Source organism: Euprymna scolopes, chromosome 5 (assembly GCF_053919585.1).
Source record: "Euprymna scolopes isolate OS-2025 chromosome 5, ASM5391958v1, whole genome shotgun sequence".
NCBI lineage: Eukaryota > Metazoa > Mollusca > Cephalopoda > Sepiida > Sepiolidae > Euprymna > Euprymna scolopes.
Genome location: NC_136486.1, coordinates 178,113,506 through 178,137,681, shown reverse-complemented (window position 1 = coordinate 178,137,681; position 24,176 = coordinate 178,113,506). Strand labels below are relative to the sequence as shown.

The following is a 24,176-nucleotide window of genomic DNA, read 5'->3' as shown; positions in this document are numbered from 1 at the left end:
GAAAAACAATTAAAAAAGAAAATTAAAGACGAGGAAAGATAATCAATGTATATATGGATAAAAAAATTTGGTCAGGAGAGAGGGAGGGGAGATCAAATGACAAAATAAGTAAATATGGCAAAAATGAAAAAAAAGAGGAAAAAAATTTGAAGTTAAATTTGAAAATATGCGAAATGAATTCCATATTTATGGTTAAATAATCGCAGCATCATACGTTTGTGCAGTTCCTTTATTGAACGTTTAAATGCTGTATATCATCATATTGTTTTAAAAGACTTTTGAGAACCCCCACAACATGAGAGTGTGTTGGCAAGGAATATACATTCAGTGCAAGAAAGAGAAAAACCCATGCAAAGACAATAGAAATTCATGTGATCAATATTGATATTCAGTGAGGCACATTTCAAGAGTAGAAGACAGGAGAGTTGAAGAAGAAAAAAAGATATATTTTTCAAGGATTTTTTTTTCTGGATTAATAATTAAAAACTTTAGCTGTGACCAGTGGAAATTCCACAGATTTTTTATAATTTTACATTTACTCTGATCACTCCTTAATTTTTTTGAAGGTTGAATATTAATTATGCATTCTTTTTAAAAGAATATTAATTATGCTAGCCTAAAGATCAGACAGTAGTGAGAATTACTTTATTATATTAGAATTGTTTATGCTGTTTTATTTGATTTGGAGACAATTCATTTCAAAATTGGTAAAGTCTAAATTTTTGACACGCAATGACATCAAATAATCACAATTACTTTTTTGCATCATGCGATTGGACATTCAATTGCTTGAAAAAGATATGGAAGATGATAAACAAACAAGTTATTACAATAAAGTCAATTCCAAACAATATTAAATTTCATGTCGAAAAAACATCTTTTTTCATAAAATATTTTATCCTTATTTACAATCATCTCAACAAAAAAACAAAAAAAAACCACTTATATTTTTAAAATCAATACAACTTCTCTAAACTGAACATTTGAGATGTTTCATGTTGATGATACTGTTCAGATCCAAGGTAGAAAAAATGGCAAGATGTTTTAAGCTGCACCGGTTGAGCAGTGGAGGGCAAACAAGATAGTGTTGCATTGTATGGTTCTCCACTCCATATTTGCGATGGTTGGGTCATAGCAACTTTTGATTACCCTACACCTGATCTCAGGCAGTTGAATGTTTTTGACTGGACTCAGGATACGTCTGAGCCAGAAGGAAGGATTCCCATGTCAGTAGGAGGGGAGGGGGTCATTCTGTAGACATTAGGTCTCTTCCTGAAATGTTTAAGGGCTCAACATGACTGAGGATGCTGCTTCTTGGCTTCAGTCATTGGATTGTTGTTTCACGTCTATGAAAAAGATGGCTCATCAGTGGTAGCTTTTGGGATCTCTACTCAGCTGACAACTTTCTGCCTCACATCTGTGCAGGCAATGCCAGTGAGTATTCATTAGTTTTATTAAGCAGATGTCCACCATGGCAACAACCAAATATGCCACTAGACATCAGCAATTCATCACCATAGTCTAATACTGTTTTTCTGTGTGATATGATTGGGTAAAAGTATGTTTTATAATAGACTAACGAGGGGTACCCGGCGTTGCCCGGGTGTTTTTCGGGGTATGTGAAAAAAACCCAAAGCGTTGACGACGCACAGTTGGAAAATAGTAAAGTGTTAAAAAAACAAACAGGTGCGCGTTTTTGATTGACGTGACGGCGATAGGTATTCAGCAGTTACGATTTTGTGCGGGACAGTTTTGAATAAATCGGTTTGTTTGTTTTTAAAAACCCGCTCCCTGTTTATTAGGAAGAGCGAAATGAAAGCTACAGTCTGATATGACGAAGTCGACATTGAACAAACGTTACTTCGCTCTCTTGAGACAACTGGCTTTGGGCCTATGGTTAGAGTCGAGTTTCGCTTTTTTTTATACCGAAAACCGAATGTAACGCGTGCCGATGCGGGAAATGTGGAATAATTAACGTTTGAAAGTCAATAAAATTAAATAGACAGGCGAGCTCCGTGGATAACTCTGAGATATTACTATTTATAGATGATATAAAAAGTTTTAAGAAGTTGTGAAGCGAGCAAGCGCTTCTTTGAAAGAAGCTTTTCGTGGACATCGAGGAAAAGCGAACATACATACACACATACATTTTCGCTTTTATATATATAGATTTATAAGCAATGTTTATAAATACAGATATTAAATATTTCAATCGTGTGATATTGTTCACAGAGAAACAGCAATTTGACAAAAAGTTCAGATGATTAGCTGAAATCAATGTTAATTTACAAACTTACTCTTGTGATTGAAAGGTTTTTTTTAAAGTAGCATACGAAGAATTAATATAATTTAGTATAAATTGACAAGTATGGCTACAAAAATTTTATTGTTAGTGAAATTCTTTAAGTCTATATCAATCCTGTCTATGACATATGAGGTAGATATCATGACTTTTTTCTATTGTACAGGACCCAGCAGAATTACTTCCTTTAAAAATCAAAGCAGATCTTACAGAAAATTTTATCCTTTTATAAAATAAAATACTGTAAAAAATCGTTGGCCAAAAACGATAAACTAACATTAGAAAAGGTTTGTTAATATAAATCCATGAAAAATAAATCTGAGAGGAAAGCATTTTTATTTTCGTCACACATCACAACTTTATGGAATGAATTCCTCAAATAAATTAAGAACTCGACTGTGCCATCGTCACTTTCTGGTTTGAGTATAAATTAGATAAGACTCCACAAGTCAACGACAGGTTATGAAACAAATTAATGAGACAAGTCTTCAACTCTCCGCAACATGACAACATCTACTACAATGACGATGATAAAAAATAAAATCCTGAATGATGAGGAAAAAGAATTTGTACACTAACCCCTTCACGCTCAGGATTTATTGGAATTTCATCCCACTAGAAATTAAATAAATAACTGCAATTTTAGTAAGTTATTATACAGAAGGGAAAAGGAAAAACACGAATGGAGAAATATTTGAAAGTAAGAAAAATGCTTCAGAAGACATTCAAAGAAAAATCTTTTTAAAAAAATCAAAAGAAAAGTTTTTTTGTATTTAACAAACCATGAAAAATTGCTTTTTTTTTTTTTAAAATAAAATAAATACTCTATATATAATTTGAATAAGTATAGACAAGATATCCAGGTTGAAACATCTAATTCTATAACTACATTGCTAATATACTCAATATCCTGTCTGTACTTATTTAAATAAATATATTGGTAATTGTCACCTCATTAAAAAAAAAAAAAAAAATATGATGTACATTTCTCTCTCTCTCTCTCTCTCTCTCTCTATATATATATGTGAGAGAGTGAAAAGTCTTAAAAAGATATGTCATTCAGTACATACACCATTTTGGTACAATTTATAAGTTTCTTTTAATAATATTTAATAATATTTTAATAATTTTAATAATTTTTTTTTCTATTAATGATAAAATTACAAATGAATAAGAAAGAAAAAGGAGGAGAAAATTGTTTTTTTGTAAAATATTTTTCTTTGGGGTTTTTCTGGCAAAATGTCATACAAACTACAGGTTTTTCAGTCATCATATGGTCGGATATTTTCTATCTTTTTCAGCACATCTCATGTAATTAAACAAAATTTGTTCAAACATTTCATTGAATAAGACAAATATTTTTCACCTATTTCTCATTTGTTTAAAAAATTAAAGAAAAACGCAATAAAACCTGTCAGACTGATTTTCATATTTGATTGTCCGATATGCTTATATTTACAATTCCTTCAAAAGATGACTGAAGATAGTTGAAAAGCCAAAAAATAAAGATCAAATAAAGTTTTTAAAGTCCACGACTTTTACAAAATGTCGTTTATCATATCACGGATTTAGACAAGTTTGTTCGACACCTAGAAAAAAATGGCTGGTAGATAAAAAACAATACTTATGCAGTTTTGTTACTGTGATAAATCTGAAATTTCACAAGTGTTTCCAGGCAGATAACAGAAAGAATTGGGATACACCGAGCTGCTTAGTCAATCAAATTTAAGCTAACAGATGAGAAAACAATTCAATGAATTTTTCATTTTAATGAATTTTTTCTCAAAGTTCACAAACAATTAACAAAATAAACTCCTCTACTTAACGTTCACAGGAAACACGAGTTGGAATGGATACATCGAGGGCATTGCCAAGGTTGCAGCGATGAAGGTGAGGTCTCTACTGTGCTAGAAAGTTACTTATATCTGAAAGTATCCTGTACTTCTACAAGGCCACCATTGGAGTATTTTTGTTATATTTGGGCTGGTGCATCTGCTACTAGTCTCTCACTCCTAAACAGGGTTCAAAAGAGAGTCGCCGACGTAACAGGTCTCGAACTGTCATCTAAGCTTCAACCTCTGTACCATCAACAAGATGTTGCATCCCTCTGCCAGTTTTACAAGTATTTTAATGGTAGATGCTCCAATGAACTACAAGTCCTTGTACCCCCTCAATGTTAATATCCCGACAAACCCGACAAGCAGCAAAGTCCCACCCCTATATAGCAGAAATCCCCAAATGTCAGAAAGCCTTCTACTCTAATAGTTTCTTCCTCAGAACTGCTAGACTTTGGAACTCTCTTCCAGGTTCCTGCTTTCCCAACTGTATTGTCATGCAGAAGTTCAAGTGTAATATAAACAGACATCTTGTTGCTCAACTCCCTTCATAGTATCCCTGCAACTTATGTCCTAGATAGTAGCATCTACATCAAAGTGGCACTGTGCCTTGTTTGGGGTGAAAAAAATGTACTAAAAAAAAAAAAAAAAAAAAAAAAAAAAAAAATTTATTTGGAAAATTCCAATTTGAGGAATCTGCTCTCCAATTTCCCCAAGAGAATAAGTTAATTGGTACAATGAAGAAATGCTGGGCATACAAATGTGTCATCAAGTCAGAACATACATCGTCTGACTGAAAAAACTTTTGCAGAGATATTTATTCTGAGTATTTTCAATAGAACCCTTGACAGATCGGAGGTCTAGGGCATACAAGGAAATTTCATGTTGGAGGGGCCTTCAATCGTTATGGGTCATTGGCGGATATGACCCCGCAGAGGAGGAAGGTGTTCTACTGACTGTACCAAACAGGAATGCTGAAACCCTCTTTCCGCTAATAAAAGTACATTTTGCCTGGGATAACAGTTTATCTGACTGCTGGAGGGTGTACAGCATAGTTGGAGGAGAGGGTTGCCAACATGAAATGGTTAATCACAAGCTAAACTTTGTTTAGCTTACTACACAATCAACAACGAACCACGTTGAGAGAAAGTGGAAGAAAGCCAAGCAACAAAATAGAGTGTGCGACTAATTGGGACTTGTTAGAAAGTTAACTGACAAGAGTTCATTTTCATTCATATAAAAAAAAACCCCAAAAAAGACACCCCCCTCTGCACACACACAAAAAAAAGCAAAAATCATAATGTCCCTCCAAAAATAATAACAATGGCACCCTCTCCAAAAGGGACTCATTAGTTTGTTTTCATACACATAACAACAAAAAAAAAACATATACAAAAAAAAAATCTTTCATATTTTGTTGTTTTAATTCTTTTACTTTGTTTTTGTTTTCTTGTTAAAATAAAAGTTTAACATTACCAGTGGTGTTTTAATTATTTTCTCCTTAAGAGATTAATAACTTTTTTGGTTATTTGGGTTTTCTATCTTCAGACATTTCTGTATTGGCATATTCCGGTCCTTTCCGTTATCTGCTCAGAAATACTTGTGAAAGTTTGGATTTTTCGTGGTAACAAAACTGCATAAGTACCCCAAAAAATCATAAAGCCTATTTTATTTAATGAAACATGCTTAGAAAAAAATAAAATAAAATTGAGTGTATCCAAGAGAGATGTGTTCCTTCAATCATATTTCATTAAATATGAAACACACTTTGTGTCTTTAATTTTAACCGACTTCTGTTAAATTTTAACTAAATAAACATCTTGTTTTCTTGAAATTTCTTTATTATTTCTGTACAGTGATTGGAAACTAATTGGAACAGTACAAATTTTAATACTTCAATAACCTTTTTACATCAAGAATATTGACTTCATTGTAAAGGTTTATTTTCATTGTATATTTTTTTTGTGATTATCTACTCACTTTATATTTCAATTCATTTTCAGATTTTACTAAAAGATGAGTAGAAATTATATAAAATAAAAGAAAGAGGAAAAATTGTTGGAGCTTGTATGACAGGCACCTCATTCAAGAAAACAGTTCAAGTGCTTGGTTTTTCAAGAGCTATCATACCAAGAATCATGAAAGAGTTTCAAAAAGCAGGGAAAACCGTCAACAATCTGAGTAATCCGTGCTGAACTTTGAAATTTATCGACGCAGATCAACATATTGTGGGAAATCAATGGACTACAGTTACCAAAGTAACTCCTTAGTTGCATCCACATCTGAATATTGGCATTTTGACCCAAACTATTTGCTGCAAGCTAAATAAAGTTACAACTAATGGAAGAGCTGGCATCAATTTTCGTTGAATTTACCAAGTGTTCCAATTATTTTGTCCGACATTGTATTTCTCAACTATACCTTGGCGGATTCATTGTACTTGAGGTAACTCAAAATGAGCACATTTCGTCTTCGCACAGATTTCGTTTAATTTACGGGTTGAAACAGAAACAAAATAATATGTACACTTATCATTTTTCCCTTGCAGATTTAAAAAAAAAAAAAAAGAGGATTTATTTACAAAAAAGTTTTAATATTTAAAAAAAAAAGGGGGGGGGGAGAGTTATTTAAAAAAAAAATTTTGCCAATAGTCTAAAAATTGTTTCCAAACACATTTTGTTATATGTCCATTTTTATTAAGATAAGTTTTATTTTTGTTTGGTAAAATTTATTACATATTTCCTTCTCTTTCTCTCTCTCTCTCTCTCTCTATATATATATATATAGAAGACACTTTGTGTGTGTGTGAGTTCGTTCCCTATGAACTCTGAAATGACTGGGCTGATTTTTTTTTTGAATTTCACACAAATGTACTTTATGTATCTTAGATAGGTTTTGTATGAGAATACTTGTGATAAGTATGGAAAATCGATGATTGAAAAAAATCCAATTAAAGAAGGAACAATCCGATTTTTATTAAAGTTAACACTCTTATACATCACAATTGCATTTGAGAAGTTTTACCACCACACAAGCAGAAGGGCCTGACATATAAAATCAACAGGAAGTTCTTTGATAAGACAGGGGCATGTTTGAAATGAATGTTTCTGTTTAGAGCACACCTGAACCATGATATTTTATTTCATGCAGATTAAATTTTAATTCAAACCATTATATAAAAATAATTTTATAAAATCAACATTAAGTTCTCTACAGTGCAATGTAGATTATAATGTATTATAGACTAAGTCATTGCAGGAAGGAATGTGAAGCTTTCTTCGGGTGCAATGCGGTGGGTCCCAACAAGAGCAGGCAATCGATTTGATTGAAGAATTCATCAATTTCAATGACAATAAAAGTATTAGAAGAGTGAAATATTTGTTGATCCTCATTTGATCCCGGTCAACATGGAGTCCTTCTTTCTAGTATATATAAAGTTTTATTAACAGACTTTTTATAAAAAAATAAAAAATAAAAGACGTGATGAAATGGTATCACACAATTTGAAAAAACATTTTCTAAGTGTTTTTCATGTTACAGAACTTTGTTTTAAATTGGAATTCAAGTGAAATCTACAACTAAACATTAATAAACTGTTTATGGTGATTCGAATAATTTTCTATTGTGTCTGTGTGTGTATGGATGTGATTGAATTCACAAAACGTTTTGTAAATACAACTTTTTTAAATAAAAATGTGTGTCTAACGTGCTTGTAAATAAAACTATATACTTGTTAAGATATTATTTAAACTTTTTTTAAAAACCGTTTTTAAAATAATTATCTGTGATGGCAAAATTGTAAATTTGCATATTATTTAGTTTATTGAATGGTAAATAAGTTTTTAAAATATGTATTAAGGTGAACTATGACCTTTCAGTTGTTGTCCATCTGCTTTCAAAATTGTGGCCCTGATAGACTGAGAAAGTAGGTCCCCACATAACACCTGAGAAATGTTAATCAGAGATAACCTCAAAGCCTGGAACTAGGATCAAAACCAATTCCCTATTGTCATGCACAGCTTAATATGCAAATTAGAATTCCAAAATGAAACATGCCAAAGATGCTTCCACTCAGTAAAATAATATTCAAATGATAATACACTTCCAAAGCAAAATGCAAATCATCTTTACAAGATGCAATCCTATGACATCCCAATTCAAGAGGATTGTAGCTCAGGGATTAAATGCAATTTAAAATTTTTTTCTTTTTTCAAGTTTACATTTTAGGAAATCAATTTTAAACCATTTCATAATGTCATCTGTAATCTTATAATAATTGTAATAAAAAATATCTTCACTACTGACTGCAGGGATGAAAAACAATTGGATTGGATTACAATTTGGTTTTCATTTAAAAGTAGAAAGTTATAGATTTTAAAAGTGGCATATGATGACACATTTTCAGACAGTCATTTTTCCAAACTGCAATTGAATCGTGAATCTGAATTTTTGTCTTTTGCAGACATTTTTTTTTCTTCAGTCAAAGTGAAAAGTTTGAGTTGTTGGCCCTCATTCAAAAATTGGCAAAATTGCATCTTGTCTAATCAATGAATCTAAAATGACAAGAAGTGACAATAGCATGTAGATGTTTCTGCCATCATTTTAGCTGGCAGGTGATAACCACAAAATTATTATTTAGCAATGCTAATTCTTATTTATTGGATTCGAGATGCAAATTTCGTAATTTTTAAAGAAATATATAAAAAATGCAGTCGTTTCTCAAACATTCAATGAATCATCAATTCATTACCATTGAATATTGAATCATTGTCAAATTTTGTAATCCGTAAGACTCTGGATTATTTATAAAAAAAAAAAACTTATTGTATACTCGACTCATTTTTGTTAATTTTACTTTTATTTTCAGTTAAATTCATGTTTACTGTTATTACAGGATACGCCAAATTTAAATATTCTGAGATTAATTACTAACCAAAAAATGAATCTAATGTTGCAAAGAATAAAAAGAAAAAAAAAAGAATCCATGTCATGTCCATGCCAGTTTGGTATAAAAAAGCTGGAATAAAAAGAATAATTCACACAAGCAGAAAGGCAAATATAAAACTCAACCGATTTAGGACAGATAATTTGTTAAATTACCAATAACAGAAATGGGTAATTGGCTGGAAATAAAATCCGACTTCTAATCTCAAAGTTAATTTTAAAAATGACTCCAATAATAGCAGACTTAACTGATTCCTAATCCAGAGTTGTGCTTAATAAAATTGATTCTTGCAAAAATTGCCAACATTGACCCTCCATCACTGGCTAAAGCAAATTACACATCTTGATAAACAAGATTTGTAGGATCAAATAGACATGAGGCACCTCCAAATGAGCAATAACTGAAAGGACACATTTTGTCTTAATACCAATTTTTTTTTTACTGTTGACTTCCAATTTTATCGCTTACGATAAACTAAATATTTAAAAAAATATTTTTTTTTATAACTCTGATAAGTTTCAAAAAATATTCTTTAATTAAAAATGCGTACATATACTTCATAAAAATATTTGTGAAAACAAAGTTATAAATTTGTATATACACTGTTATTTTCATTCTTAATTTAACTGGAAGTAAAAAAAAACATGACATTAAAGCAAAATGTATCCTTTATAAGTGCGTTTGGTAATGAAAAGAAATCCAGCTAACGATCAAATACTGCATCGACCTTCTCTACAAGTGCAAAACCTGAGTAGCTGATATTCAAAGACTTGAAGTCTTCGATCAGTGGTGTCTTTGGTGCATTCTTAGGATTCGTATCACTGACTATGTTCCAATCCACGCATGATGCAAGTTTCCTGGACTTAAAGAAGTGCTTATCAAGAGGCTCTTTGTCATCCATTAACCTAATTCACAAGGCAATACTATTAACACGTTATGAGGATAGCACAAAAATGAGTGGTGGTCAACTGAAGATGTAGCTTGCAATAGTCGATACAGACTTGGAAGCAATGACCAAACCTTGCGTCTTCGGTGTGCGATGATGGAATACAAATTGCTGACATATGCTGAGAAGTCAGTAGCAGAGAACCTTGGATGAACTGCCTTGAGCAGTGATGAAGCAAATTCACTTGGAGCGGCTTAACCCACCCCAGGTGAAGTCTGTTACAAGTTTAGCCATTGCCAATTGTAAGGTGTCTCAAATCTATTTCATCTGATCTGTGAACCAGTAAACATGAAATAAAAGAACTAAGATATAATTAAACGGAATAGAATATAATTAATTAAAAAAATATATTATAAAAAAACAATATAATTGATTAAAATATATATTATAAAAAAACATTAATAAAACGACCATAAACGTAATCATATTCCCCAAAATATTTTACAAATACTATTGTATATATTACTTACCTTGCATAAATCCGAATACTGTTTCTTTTGGAAATTTGTACTGCCAGTTCCAGAGTAGAGCTCGACATAGCCAAGAACTATGGTGAATGCTGTATTATGGATTGCACTGGTATAATGCATATGTAGTTGGTCCATAGCAACCTAAATGGTAAAGATTTAGAAGAACAAAAAAAATGTTTAATTCATAAGTGTTTATGAACAAAAACATTAAGACATTAATGATTGCAACAAGTTTTGGATTCATCTACTATGAAATTAATTTCATGGACCTTCATTAGAAATGAACATAGCCAATGGTGAATTAAGTTAAAAAAAAAACTGTTATAAGTATAGAAACCAGTTTAACAAACAAAAAAACACAGAACATAATAGAAGAAAAAAAAGGAAAAGGAAAATATTAAATTATTAGTTTCAAAAGAAAATTTTTTTCACTGCTTAAAGATGGCTGGAATATACAGATATAGATGGATTCAAAAACGTAAAGAACAGGAAGTGCTAAAAATTTAAAAACAATGCTCAATATAGTATGCTTTGGATAATCACAAATTTTAAGGTAGTTCTATTAAAATAGTAATCTTTTAAAAATGAAAACACTTTAAGCCCTCAAAATACAACTATTTTGTTCGGAAATGAATATCTTTTCACAAGTTTTAATCAGTAATAATCTATCGGATATACCTGAAGAGTTTTTAGCAAATTAATGATAAAAAAAATCTTAATGCTATGAAATGGCCATTTTGTGTCATATTTGTTTTTGACCTCCGCGGTGCTTAAAAGTTCATTACCACTTCCCTATGAGGAATTTTGTCATGAAATTTAGACACTTATCAGGATTTTTGTCAGTGTTTGAAATAAACTAGCTTATTCCTTTTTTGTTATCTTAAAAATAAGACACGAACATGACAAGTATCAAACATTTATTCAAAACATTTTGGTACTCCAAACTAGTAAGTAAATCAATCTTTTTTTGTTTTTGGTAATGCTGTAGTTCTACTGTTTTACTGAGTCATCTATTTACTTCATAAATCGTGTGCCTAAATACGTGGTGAATATATATAAGACACTGACAATTTGGGGTATATAAAAAAAAGTGACAATTTATTCTCTCCAAAATACTTCCACAGTATGCGAGAGAGAGATGTTTAGTGGCAAGTGGCTTGTTGACAACTGATGACACAGGTCAGCTTCCTCTGCTGTCTTTTTTCTTCTCTCGGTCCATTATACCCACATTCATTTGTCAAATCAAAGCAACATTCCTAGTGGTTGTTTACATCTTCGAAAACTTGGTTATCTGAAGAATGTTGAATTCCAAATCTTTTCTACATTCTTTCCAATTTCATGATTTCTGATGACATTTCTTGGTTTGAAGACTTGTCAACAATATTTGCGTATGTGCGCTCAGCTCCATGTGTGTATGTACAACCAGCAATAATTCCAGCTTCGCCTAGAATACTATTCAACATGTTTTCTCTTTTTATGGCATTGATTTTTAAATATCCTATCTGAAAGAAACGTGTTTATTTCACTGCTTAATAAAACTTTACACTGAGAAGTTGCTGTTTTATTAAACAAAACAAATAAAATACATTTTTTACAGGCTTAAAAAAAGAAAGAAAGATATAAGTATATATCAGTAGGGAATAAATAATTACTAGAGAAGAAGAAAAAGGTAAAGAAATACATAATACAATAAAATTGTACGTAACTTTTATTCCTCATCTTTGATTCAATATATGAATTACTCATCTTAACCGTGCAGAGCTTTTACTATCTTGATAAGTTTGATTTCTTAAAGATAATATCTTTATCAAGTTCATTGTTATTACTCTTTCTCTCTCTCTCTCTCTCTATATATATATATATATATATATATATATATATATATATAAACATTTAAAAGATAAATCCTAAACAGCATCTTACAACTGGTGATAAATATTTTCAATTTCCAAAATTTTTGTGTAACGATTAAAAATAAATAACTACAAATAACAAAACAACAAAAGAAAAAAAAATTAGACAAATAAAAAATAATTCAAAGAAATTGGTTAGAAAATTAAATTTTCATTTTCTGCTTTTGAAGTTATAATACAAATCCCTTAAAGATGTTTTTTTGATCTGAATGTTTGGAATAATGAATTATTTACTGATTCTATACTGTAGACAGAAGAAATTGTTTTTGTGTTTTAAATTGACAGAAAAAATTGTTTTTTAAATTGACAAAAGAAATTGTTTTTTGTTTTTTCAAATTGAGAAAAAAAATTGTTGTTTCAAATTGACAGAAGAAATTTTTTCTGTTTTTTTTTTTTTAAATTGACAAAAGAAACGGTTTCTGTTTTTTCAAACTGACAGAAGAAATTGTTTCTGTTTTTCAAATTGACAGATGAAATTGTTTCTGTTTTTTTCAAATAGACAGAAAAAATTGTTGTTTGCTTTTTTAAACTGACAGCAAATATTCCAAGTTTATATGAAGATGGCCAAATTGTGGTCATAATTCAAAGAAATGTCATCAAAACTAAATCTACACCGTTTCATTTGCCATAAAAAAAATGATCATTTTTTTCCAAAAGGATTTAACTTCGGAAAAAGGAAAAGAAACAAACTTTTGAATCAATAATTTAAAAGGATGTGTTTTTGTTTTTGTTATATATATATATATATATATATATATATATAAAAAATGAAAAAAATAAAGTTATGTTGGAAAGGATTCCAACATATCTTTATTTTTTTCATTTTTTATATTTCTATGTTTACTTTTATATATTGTCAAAGAATAAAACCAAAATCGGTTTGGTTTTATGGCATATCAATTATTTTTAGATCATTTTTCTATACTTTCCTCCTACATTAAATTCTTTCTTTGTTTCCTTTTTGTCAATTCTTTTTAAATTGTTTATATTTGTATATATTTAGTTTTGACATGTGTCGAAGAGAAATATACGTCTATCCAGAATTTCTAATTGTATCAGTTTGGTTTGATTGTTTTATAGCATATAAAACCATTTATCTAATGCTCAAATACAAATACCTAGTGTAAATGATTAATTGAAGACAAGTTGCTATTTCATCCACAAATAGGAGAAATTATGGATTACATCTTTCCCAAGGATATTTTTGCATAACCGACAACAATAGGTTAGTGCGGATGTGCACTATAGCATAACCAAATCCTTTCAGCCAATCATTGCAGTGTATGTGTGTATGTGTGTGAATTATAAGTATCACAAAATCAAAATGCACAAATTGTTGATGTTAACAAATGTGAATTGCTTAAAATTCACAAGAAAATGAAAAATTCACATCATGGATTCATTCAGAATTTAGTAATAGAAAATTCAAAACTTTTGAATATTATTACCATTGATTTTTGATTTGATCCAGACAAAAATTAATTGACTTTAATTTGTTAGTTAATCAATTTTATTATTTAGTTTTAATCATAAACATTTTATATATATATAAAAAAAAATAAAAATGATGGCCAGGATGAAGAATAAAGTGAAATTATCCACCAACACATTCAAAGAAAAACATATTTTTGCCCACAACTGCAAACAATTTCATTTTAGCAAAATGAATGCATAAAAGAAAAATCAAGACATGTTTTTCTATTTTATGTATGTTTTTAAAAATTGCTATAAAATAAGCAAAAAATTGTTAAATATAATTTTTTTTATAATATTTGAGACAGATCAAGTGTATCCTGTAGCTAAATTGATGCGATATATAAAAATGAGATCATTTTAGGAAGTCAAAATTTAAAGTCAAAATCCAATGTAAAATCAAAGTGAAGAGGAAATTTGTTCAGCAATGAAATGATAATGAAATGATAATGAAATGATATTCAGTAAAGATTCAAGCCATACAAATATTTTTTCACATTTCAAATCAAAGTTCAATCGTCTTTTAAATGACTTATCAACTCAAAACAAAAGCAAACATGTATTATGTTAGAATTATTTTGCTATCATATGTTTTGATTAGTATAACTATAAAAAATAAGGTACTTGTACAATTTAATCAAGACATTAAAAAATGAAAATATTGAAAAAAGTTTAAATTGTACGTATCCGTTATGGAATGAAGTGCTACGAAAAAAAATTTCACTTAATTTCATCAAGTAGTTTTTGTTTTACAGCGAAAAAACAATTTGTTATGCTACCGAGCAAAAGATTCGATTTTTAGGAAGAAAAGCTAGTATTAAAGATGGGGAGGGAGTGTCGGCGCTTTAACTGAAGTTATCTCCCGTGGTGTTTCTAAACTCCAAACAAAAATTAAGAAAAAATCCAAGATGTCTGACTTCAACGTGCTGTCATAAAAATATGTTTTTTCCGTTGTAAAAAAAAAAAAAAAAACAAAAAAAAACTACAGGATGAAATTAAGTGAAATTTTTTTTTTCGGAGATCTTCAGTCCAAAACGGATACGTACAATATAACCTTTTTTTTTGATATTTTCATTTTTTAATGTCTTGATTAAACTCTACAAGTACCAAAAATAAATTTGAATTTCAACTATTTTCAATCAAATCGATTTTTTTTTTTTCAAAAGTTGGATTTCAGTTTGTAGAAATTGTCCTCACATTTAGTAACCTTCGATTACTAACTTTTGTAAAAATTGCGTTAACTGCAATCACATTAATAAGTTTTTGGAACTATTTAAAATATTTTTTAAAAGATCACTTAGTTGTATAAGAAGTATTCTATCTTTAATTTTTTTTTTAATTAAGTCAAATTCTAAATCAGAACGAGAAATTCAAAATTGAAATCCAGCAATGTTAATGAAATTCATAATAAAAAACAGGTTAAAAATGCCCAAAGGAATCATCTAGTTGGGCAACAAAAGATGAATAAAGATGACAAACATCGGAACAAACTCTAAACATTTCAACAATTTTTCAAATACATTACCAACTGTCGAATATCAGATGAAGAAGTCTAGAAAAGGTAGAACAAGATGCTGGCATTTGAATTCATTTTAGAAAAAAAGTGGTTCTTGTCCAGAATTTCCCAATATTAAAAAACAAAAAAATCTTTATGATGTACATGCTCGCAACAAAAAAAAGATGTTATATTCCAAAAATCACATTAATTAATCAAGTAATTTTATTTTTACCAAAGAAAATCAACTTTTATGAGTAAGCAAACAGGAACTGTCTCGCTTGGCCATCTTCAAGAAACAAGGGTCACAATAATTCAACTTTGTGAGATCAGCCTATATTTTTCTAATCAATTGCTTGAAATTGTTTAAAAATGATTTTCTTTAAAAAAATAAAAATTACTTGATCAATTTACGTGATTGTTGGAATATGATCTTTTTGTTTCGTCATGGATACATACATTATAAAGTTTTGTCTGTATTTTTATTTTTTAATGTAGGGAGTTTTTGGACAAACCGCAAAAAATTTTATCAAAATATTTGTGTTTGGAATATTAAACAAAAAGCAAACTTGAAACATATACTTCAAATAAAATCAAATAAAAATAAGCAAAATGACTTTTGTTAATATATGTTCAGATAATGTATAAATTTAGCACTTGAAAGGAATATATTTAGCATGACACCATATTTGATGTCACTCAAAAGTTATGCCTTCCAAAAGATAAACAAGGTTTGAAAGATTAAGAGTAAGAAAATTCCTTTGGTTTCATTTTGTGTAAATATGAAAAACTAATTTATTAATATTTATAGATTTTTTGGAGGATTTAATGGACAAAAAATTATTTTTTTACTTAAAAATGCTTTCTTTCTTTAACGCAAATAATGGCAGAATGTTTGAAAAGAGAAAACAAGAAAGTAAAGAAAGAAAAGAAAGGAATCGCTTCCACAGACACCATTTTTTCTGATCGTGTTTTTATTTTTTGATGGTGAATAATTGCACTTAATCATTTTGTTAAAAAAATGTGGAAATCAATTTCCTAACAATAAAGAAATCTTTCATTTTCTTTTTTGATTGATAAATCAATTTCTGGGAGTAATGTACAAAATATATTAGGGAAGCAGGGACCCGGGAGGGAATTCCAAAGTCTAGCTGTTTCACAGAAGAACTATTAGGATCTTTACAATGTAAAGGTGAGATTTTGCTGCTTGTTGGGTAAGTTGGAAGTACAAGTGCTTTTAGTTCGTTGGCGCACATTCCATTAATTTACTTGTAAAACAGGCAATATTTTGGTGGTGGGACAGAGGTTGAAGTTAGGTTGATAGTGTGGGACCTATTAAATTAGTGACTCTTTTTTTTTTTAACATTGTCTAGGAGCAAGAGACTAGTGGCAGATGCACCAGTCCTGATGTGACAACATGCACGAGTCGTGGCAATCAGTGGTTGGGAAGGTTTACTGTTTGAGTTTACCTGCGTTTTTCCAAGAAGCCTGTAAGCGGTCTGCACTTTTTCGTAATGCATCACATCAAAATTGTTACACGTTTTTGAAAGCGCGACATCCAACTGTTCTTCAATCATTTCGAGTGTATCCTGCAGCTTAGAATTCAATTCACTGAAATAAAAGTAATGCGTTGTTAAGAAATTGGTAGGCAACCAGCAAGACAGGTCACATCTGACAAATATGGTAAAGAAGGCAAATATATGAACAACAAAAATAAGACCATTTTACAAAACCTGTATTTTTATTTGCTTATGTGTTTGTTATCGTGGATTACAGATGAATAAAAAAAGCATATCCTCATGCCACATATACCGCTTATAAGTTAGAGCACATACAGCACCTCCCAAATGGTCACCCATCTTGTACTAACCAGGCTCAACGTTGCTTACTTCAGTGATCTAATGCGAACCAGTGTGTCAATGATTATGCCGTATGTATACACACCCACACAGAGGAAATGCTAAAATTGTGTTCCAAAAACAAATATTTGTAATACTGATTTTCTTGATTTGTCAATTTTTATAGATTTCAAAAAAAGTTAAAAAGAAATAACAGCATGTTTTTGAAATGCTTCACAAAAAGAAAAATTAGTTTAAAAAAAAAAACGAAAAGAAAAAGTACCTGATGCAATGAAAATGGCGGAAAGTACTGGCAGCTTTTTGACATTCAAGACAAAGTTGAATGGCGCCACTATAATCTTCTTCCTAAAATGGAAAAAAGGAAAAGTTTATTACATCATGCTAGGAAAATATCTGTCCACAGATTTGACGCATTTATTTGTTTAGATTTGCACAAGACAAAAATCAAATAATTTTAATGAAATTTGGAAGTTAGTTCAGAATGCTGGAATAAATGTTAAACTTAGGTTATAATTTAAAAAAAAAAAAATGGTGCTTGTAGATTATAAGTTGACATTTAAGAAAAAAGAATAAAAATTTAGCATTTCAAGTAAAAATACTAATACGTACTTACGTATCGAAATTATTAAAAATTTCAGACATTTGAAAAATTTATAAAGTAGAAAAATAATTACAAGTAAAAATAAAATCCATCAAATAATGCTGCTTTATTGTATTTGATATTTTTTCTCTATTCTGCGTGACGAACTGATTTATCCCCCTTGTCTCATTTAAAATCTGCGATTTTATAAAAATAATTCTAACAGACCTTTTTCAAATTTTTGGGAATTTTTACTATTTTCGACATGACAAGCAAATATGTACTTGTGTTTTACTTAAAATACATTATTTGATTTTTTTTTTTTAAATATCCACATGATACACAAGCACCAAAAAAAAAAAAAACAATGTTAAGAAAATGTGGATATTCGTACAGTTGAGATGAGTGAAGAATATTTTGGGTAAAATTGTCACTTTAAGAATCGATTTCAGGTACTTGTTTGAAAGAAAGAATCAGAAAATATCTTCATCTAAAGATTTTCTCTGCTGATTCTTCCAAAAAGGTCTTGTATCATGTTAAGAAAAAATAAAAATAAATCTTTATGATGTACATAACTGTGTCCGAAAGAAAATGCATATGCACAAAAGAGAAAAAAAAAAAAACTTACATAAATTGAGCAAGTAGTTTTAATTTAAAAAAAAATAAAAAATAAATTTTTATGGTTAAATGACGCTTGATGATGATCTTATGATGCCATCTTGGTTAACGTCCCCTTAAAACTACTTGATCGATTTGCATGATTTTGTTGTACAGTATTTCCTTTCCGTCATGGGTATGTACATTATAAAGATTTGTTTTTATTTTTGTTTTTCTTGGGGGAAGAGTTATGGACAAGAACCCATTTTAATATGAACTGATAGAATTTGTCATTTGAAAAGTTTTTTTAATGAAACAAAAGTCAACAAACTTTTGTTTTTTTTTAAATTCAAATGAATCAAAGAAAAATTTATTAATCAAAATAAAAACTGAAATTAATCATACCTCAAGCATTTCTCGGAGTCTCAGATCTGTCCTTTGCTAAATAAATAAAAAAAAATGAAAATTTTATTTGATTTTTAAATACAAAATTCATTTTAAACAGGATTTATATTTAAACTGAAATAAGAACACTAGGAGATTGATTAGATATTGACATAAAAATATATCATCCATTGTTAATGGATATTTGATGATTCATTTTATTCAACAAAAAAACATTGATCTATTACCTAGCAATTACAATCATCACGTCACATGCAGACGTATATGATGTTAATACAAAAACTATTCTTACTTTTGTGGGCTTTTATTTTAGGTTTTTTCATGCATATACAAAGACTAACAAATATTATTTTAGTGAAGGTGGAAGATTCTTACAAGGATTTCTGAAAGAATTGAAAAGATTAAAATTGGAATAAAAATCAAACTGTCAACCATGTAATAAAAAAAAAAAAAAAATGACTGAATGAAAATTCTTGGGACAAGAGACATAGAATGATTAAGATAGCAAATCGATTTTACAAGGGAAGGAAAACATGGGAAGGAATTGATAAAAATGGACTTTAGAGAAAGAGGGATAAATAAAGACCTGGGTAGAGATAGGTTATCTTGGAAATCAATTTTTTAAATGCAGCAAACACATGGTAACACACAGATTCTATGGCAAATTCCATAGATTTACTTATGATTCAAAAGTGGACATATTTGTTCTCATCTGATTTCCATAAGAACAGGTTAGCCCACGACTCACATTTACAATAAGGTTTTATTCACTGATGACTTGCATGCATGTCAACGTTTGTTGAGATTAGCGTTAAAAAGGTTAAACGAGGGATTTTCAAAATGGGTGATTAATACGTTATAAAGATTTAATGGAGACAATCAGAAACAAAAAAAGTGGGTAACATTAAAGCAAAATTATGATCGTTTTAAATAACATCCAATTCATTTATACGTTAGAATGAAAACTTTAAAAAGATGAAGAAAAGGCAAAACTCAAAAGTTTTCATGTCTATGGTTCTTGATTAAATCATGTTGGTATAATGGAGACAGGACGAACCTCAAGCCAATCAAATCAAACAATAGATGTCAGCAGGTGCAACACCCTTGGGTTTGTTATATATTTTTAAAATCTCAATCAACCATAAAAAAAGATGTGTCAGGTGTTGATTTATTGAAATTCTTTTACAAGCAACAAGTTTATCTTATATATTTGTACATGAAAAAGCTAAAATGGTGGCAGATAGAAAAAGGTTGAGAAAGGCTTAAATTGTCACGTGGAAAATTTCAAACAAAACTTACACAACTGAGTAATAACATGCCCTAAAAAGGAAAGAAAGTTTGTAAACAGTTGTTATAAGGATTTAAAAAAAGGATAAAAAACTATTTTTCGATATCAAACCTTCATGGAAAGTTTCACATAAAGTATATGTGGGAAAGTGTGGAGAGATTGAGAGATAAGTGGCCATGACTGCAAAGAAACAAGGAGGGAGCAAACCTGTAAATGTATGACTTTGAAGTGATGATCACACTTTTTGCAGTTCAAAAGAACGTAACAGAAGGAAGCGATTGTGTTTGAACACCACACAGCTAACATTATGTGTATTTGGATTGTCATTTCTAACATTAGTCAAATATGCTTTTTTGGTTTTGAAGTTTCATCATTTTTTTTTAACTGACACTATTTGCTTGAGGATTCACATCACCACTTCATTGAAATGAACTGCTGCTGCTGCTGGTATTACAGCATATCTTTTGTTGGTGATGAAGAAAATTAAAATTTTTTTTTTTAATCTGACACCAAAAAAAAAATAAAGTGAGCATGCTTAGAATTAGTATTGTGTGTGTCTTCACTTATTGCTTTCACTTGTTTTCAATATTGGTTTGGTATTTTTTTTTAGTTTGAATTTCACATTTTAGAATCCCACACATACTTTGTATTGCTTCCTTTTGAAACATGAAATTTGCTTCTTGAATACAACTGAGTCATTAAAACAATGAATGTTTTCTTTTAGTTTAAAAGAACAAACCATAATACTTGACTTTTATATTTAATGATTCAAACCCAAAATTATTTTCTAACTTATAATTCAAAGGTTTCCGAACACAATTCAACCATTTTAATCTATTAAAAGATTTTTTTGAAATAGATATCAATTGTTTACTATCATTATTTAAATCTTAAAATGATGAACAAAAAATATTTTCTGGTTTGAATAAAAGTTTTAAATGTTTCACAATCAATATGGTTGTTTTGTACTTCTAAACCAAAAAGAAAACATTTCTCATGTGTTACTGTAATATCAAAGAATTCTTGGGTGGAGAATGTATCATATATATGTCTGATACATACCAATGTTTTGATTGTATGTAGTGATTTGAGCAAACCCATTAACTGATGCCGCTTTCTGTAATTGGCCAAAAGTCCAAGACTTGTAGCTGTGAAACTTTCGCGAGCTTTCATTAGCTGCCTGAAAAAGAAAGAAAATAAACCAAAATATTTTTTTTTTCTAAAGAAAAAGAAATTTATAACTTTTCTTTTAAAATTTTTCTTTTTTGGTTAATCGTTGTCTGATTTAATATCTTTCTACATCACAAATATTAGATATTTTGTTATCCTCTTTTGAAGCATCCCTCCAAACTATTTCTTTTAGAGATATGTCTTGGTTCTGATTCCAAATCATCCTGGATTACCTCTTCTCAGATTTTAATAGAATGCTTCTTTCCTATCGATGAGGCGCCATAATCACAATCTGCACGATTGTAAAACAGAGTTGCATACTGATATCTTTAATATTTGGTAGTGAGATGCCATAAGAAGTCTATCTGAAATTTTGACTCCACATCTTCTATCTATATATATATAAAAGCGAAAATGTATGTATGTGTGTATGTATGTGTGTGTGTATGTTTGTGTGTGTGCTAAAAACTTTCGACAGACTGAACAAAAATTGACAAACTTGGTCTCATATGAAAGCCCCATCCTTCGCCCGACAAATATCGAAAAATTGGCCAAAAAACGTTAATTTTTTTCACCCTTAAATCAAAACTGTTCTGCAGGGGTGGGGGGTTTAGCAAAAACTGTCCTCTCATGACGAGATTGGTTCTACGCATGCGTCAGATGACGTCATAACCTGATTTAGTTTAAATATTTTAAGAACTGACACAATTTCATGTGTGTCGTGTTAACTCAGTTGGTTAGAGCGTTGGGTCACTATCTAAACGTTTTGGGTTCAAATTGTGGTGTGAGAAGTTTTTTTTTTTTTCTCGATTTTTTAAATTTTAATATTGAAGCAGGGTTATTTAAGCCATTTTTCACGTAACATTTGTTTTTCTGTTTTTTTTTTTTACTTCACTTATTCTTAGGTTTTCATTAACACCCCCTACCCCTGACCGACCACACCCACCCAAAAACACCCAGGTACCCACCGATTTTTTAAATTTTAATATCGAAACAGGCTTATTTAAGCAATTTTTCACGTTTTTTTTTTGTTTTTATTTTTCAGATTTTTTAAAGCAGTTTTAACGTTCATTTCTCTGTTTTCTTTTTTGTTTTTGTTTTTTCGATTTTTACATTTAACATCATTCGTTTGCCTTACGTTAGTTTTTGTGTTTTTTTTCGATGTTTTAATAAAAACCTTGCATTAATCTAAACCAATTTTATATTCTGCTAAATTTCAATTCCTTTTATATACAATCGATAATTTAAATTTGAATAAATGATGAAAATTCCATTCAAATTTGGTAATTCTTATTTTTAATAATTAAAAAAAAAATACAAGATTTGTGGGAAGGAGTGAACCAACACTTTGCAACCTTTTATCATTGTTCTTGTTGAATAGGAGAAAGTCATGTTTTTACTCATATAAGAAACAAGCCGAGCATGCGGGGTCCTCCTCCATGGGTGAAAAATTTACTTTCACCATGGCTAATGTTTGTTCAAAATTAAAAAAAAAAATCCAAGGAGTGGTTATTGAAAAACGGCAAATAAATGAACAGACGAACGATTTTGGGGCAATTTTACTCCTATAATGCCCCCTAAGGGAACAACCAGAGTTATTCCAAAAGATCCGTTCTGGCAAAAATTTACTTTGACCATAACTAATGTTTGTGCAAAATTTAAAAAAAAATCCAAGGCATGGTTATTGAGAAAAGTGTGAACAAATGAACGGACGAAAGTGAGCGAATTACTAGGTTCAATCCCTCCTTTGTCAAAGGACCAACAAGGAAATCTTAAATGTTATCATACTCGCTATTCATTATGACTAATTAGCATAAGACTAGCAATATAATATATATATATATATATATATATATATATATATATATATATGCACAATAGAAAAATGTGAGCATGAAAAGTAATATGGTAAAGTTTAAACATGGAAAAGTAAAGGACTAGTTGTCAAAACTGGAAAAGAAAAAGAAAAGATATTCTAGTAAAAAATATAATAAATTTATAGCTTAAGATATTGCAATAATAAGAATTGATTATACAATGTTATAAATTGAATTTAAAAAAAAATTCTTAATACTGCACTATTTAAGTTATAAATTTATTACATTTTTTACTAGAATATCTTGTCCTTTTCTTTTCCAGTTTTAACAACTAGTCCTTTACTTTTTCATGTTTAAGCTTAACCATATTACTTTTCATGCTCGCATTTTTGTATTGTAATCCATGATTTTTCCAGGCTTTAGTAAATTCACTTGTTCTTTGTTTAATTTCAGTCTTATTTTTTGCTGCCATAAACATAACATACACGTATGTAATAACAATGTACGACACTCGACTGCTTTCAATAAAAATCACCCAATTATCTCCCTTTCATGCTTTTATTCTCTTGGTTTCACTTGTTACTTCTCTTTTCACGAGAGCGGCAAATTGGTATCAACAGTATTCGCTGAAGTGATGTGGTTGCTATGGAAACCAGTCATAAAAAACGTCGCTTCACCTCCTTACATTTTTTTATGATTTTGAATATCACTAAATTCATCATAACTTTTGTTCTATTGAACGAAAATTGAAAATTTGTTTTCATAATATAGTTGAGAAAGTGATTTATAAATCGTAATAATTGTTTGAAATTTAGTTGAAAACGGAGTGAGCGGTGAAGCTTTAAAGCAGTTCTAAATGACTAAAACTGCCACTTAACCATATATTCAAACACTACCGTGTTTAAATGATATATATATATACATATATAGTAATAATTACATGAGCCTCTTTAAGGACTAAGTTCTTATTGTCGAGAACTTCATATTGAAATGAAATAAGTCGATCACTTAAGCTCACATGTGCAAATCGTGATGTCAAACCAAAAGATCACTCTCAGCCATTTTGAATGACATTTACGAT

General features: G+C 29.7%; 1 protein-coding gene across 3 annotated transcripts in view; it reads right to left on the bottom strand.

The window, feature by feature from the left end:
• LOC145277051 (syndetin-like) overlaps positions 1–24,176 on the bottom strand; it is a 173,971-nt gene that overhangs the window by 106,743 nt on the left and 43,052 nt on the right. Inside the window, exons 6-11 of one of the 3 annotated variants that reach the window (XM_080128706.1) lie at positions 21,171–21,288; positions 18,821–18,856; positions 17,501–17,583; positions 16,849–16,990; positions 10,499–10,639; positions 2,882–2,917 (exon numbers count right to left, since the gene is read on the bottom strand). In XM_080128706.1, the coding sequence (XP_079984832.1) occupies positions 2,882–2,917; positions 10,499–10,639; positions 16,849–16,990; positions 17,501–17,583; positions 18,821–18,856; positions 21,171–21,288 (556 nt within the window). Of the gene's footprint in view, positions 1–2,881; positions 2,918–10,498; positions 10,640–15,409; positions 15,437–16,848; positions 16,991–17,500; positions 17,584–18,820; positions 18,857–21,170; positions 21,289–24,176 lie in introns of all 3 variants that reach the window. The other 2 variants (XM_080128707.1, XM_080128708.1) reach the window with 2 other exon arrangements.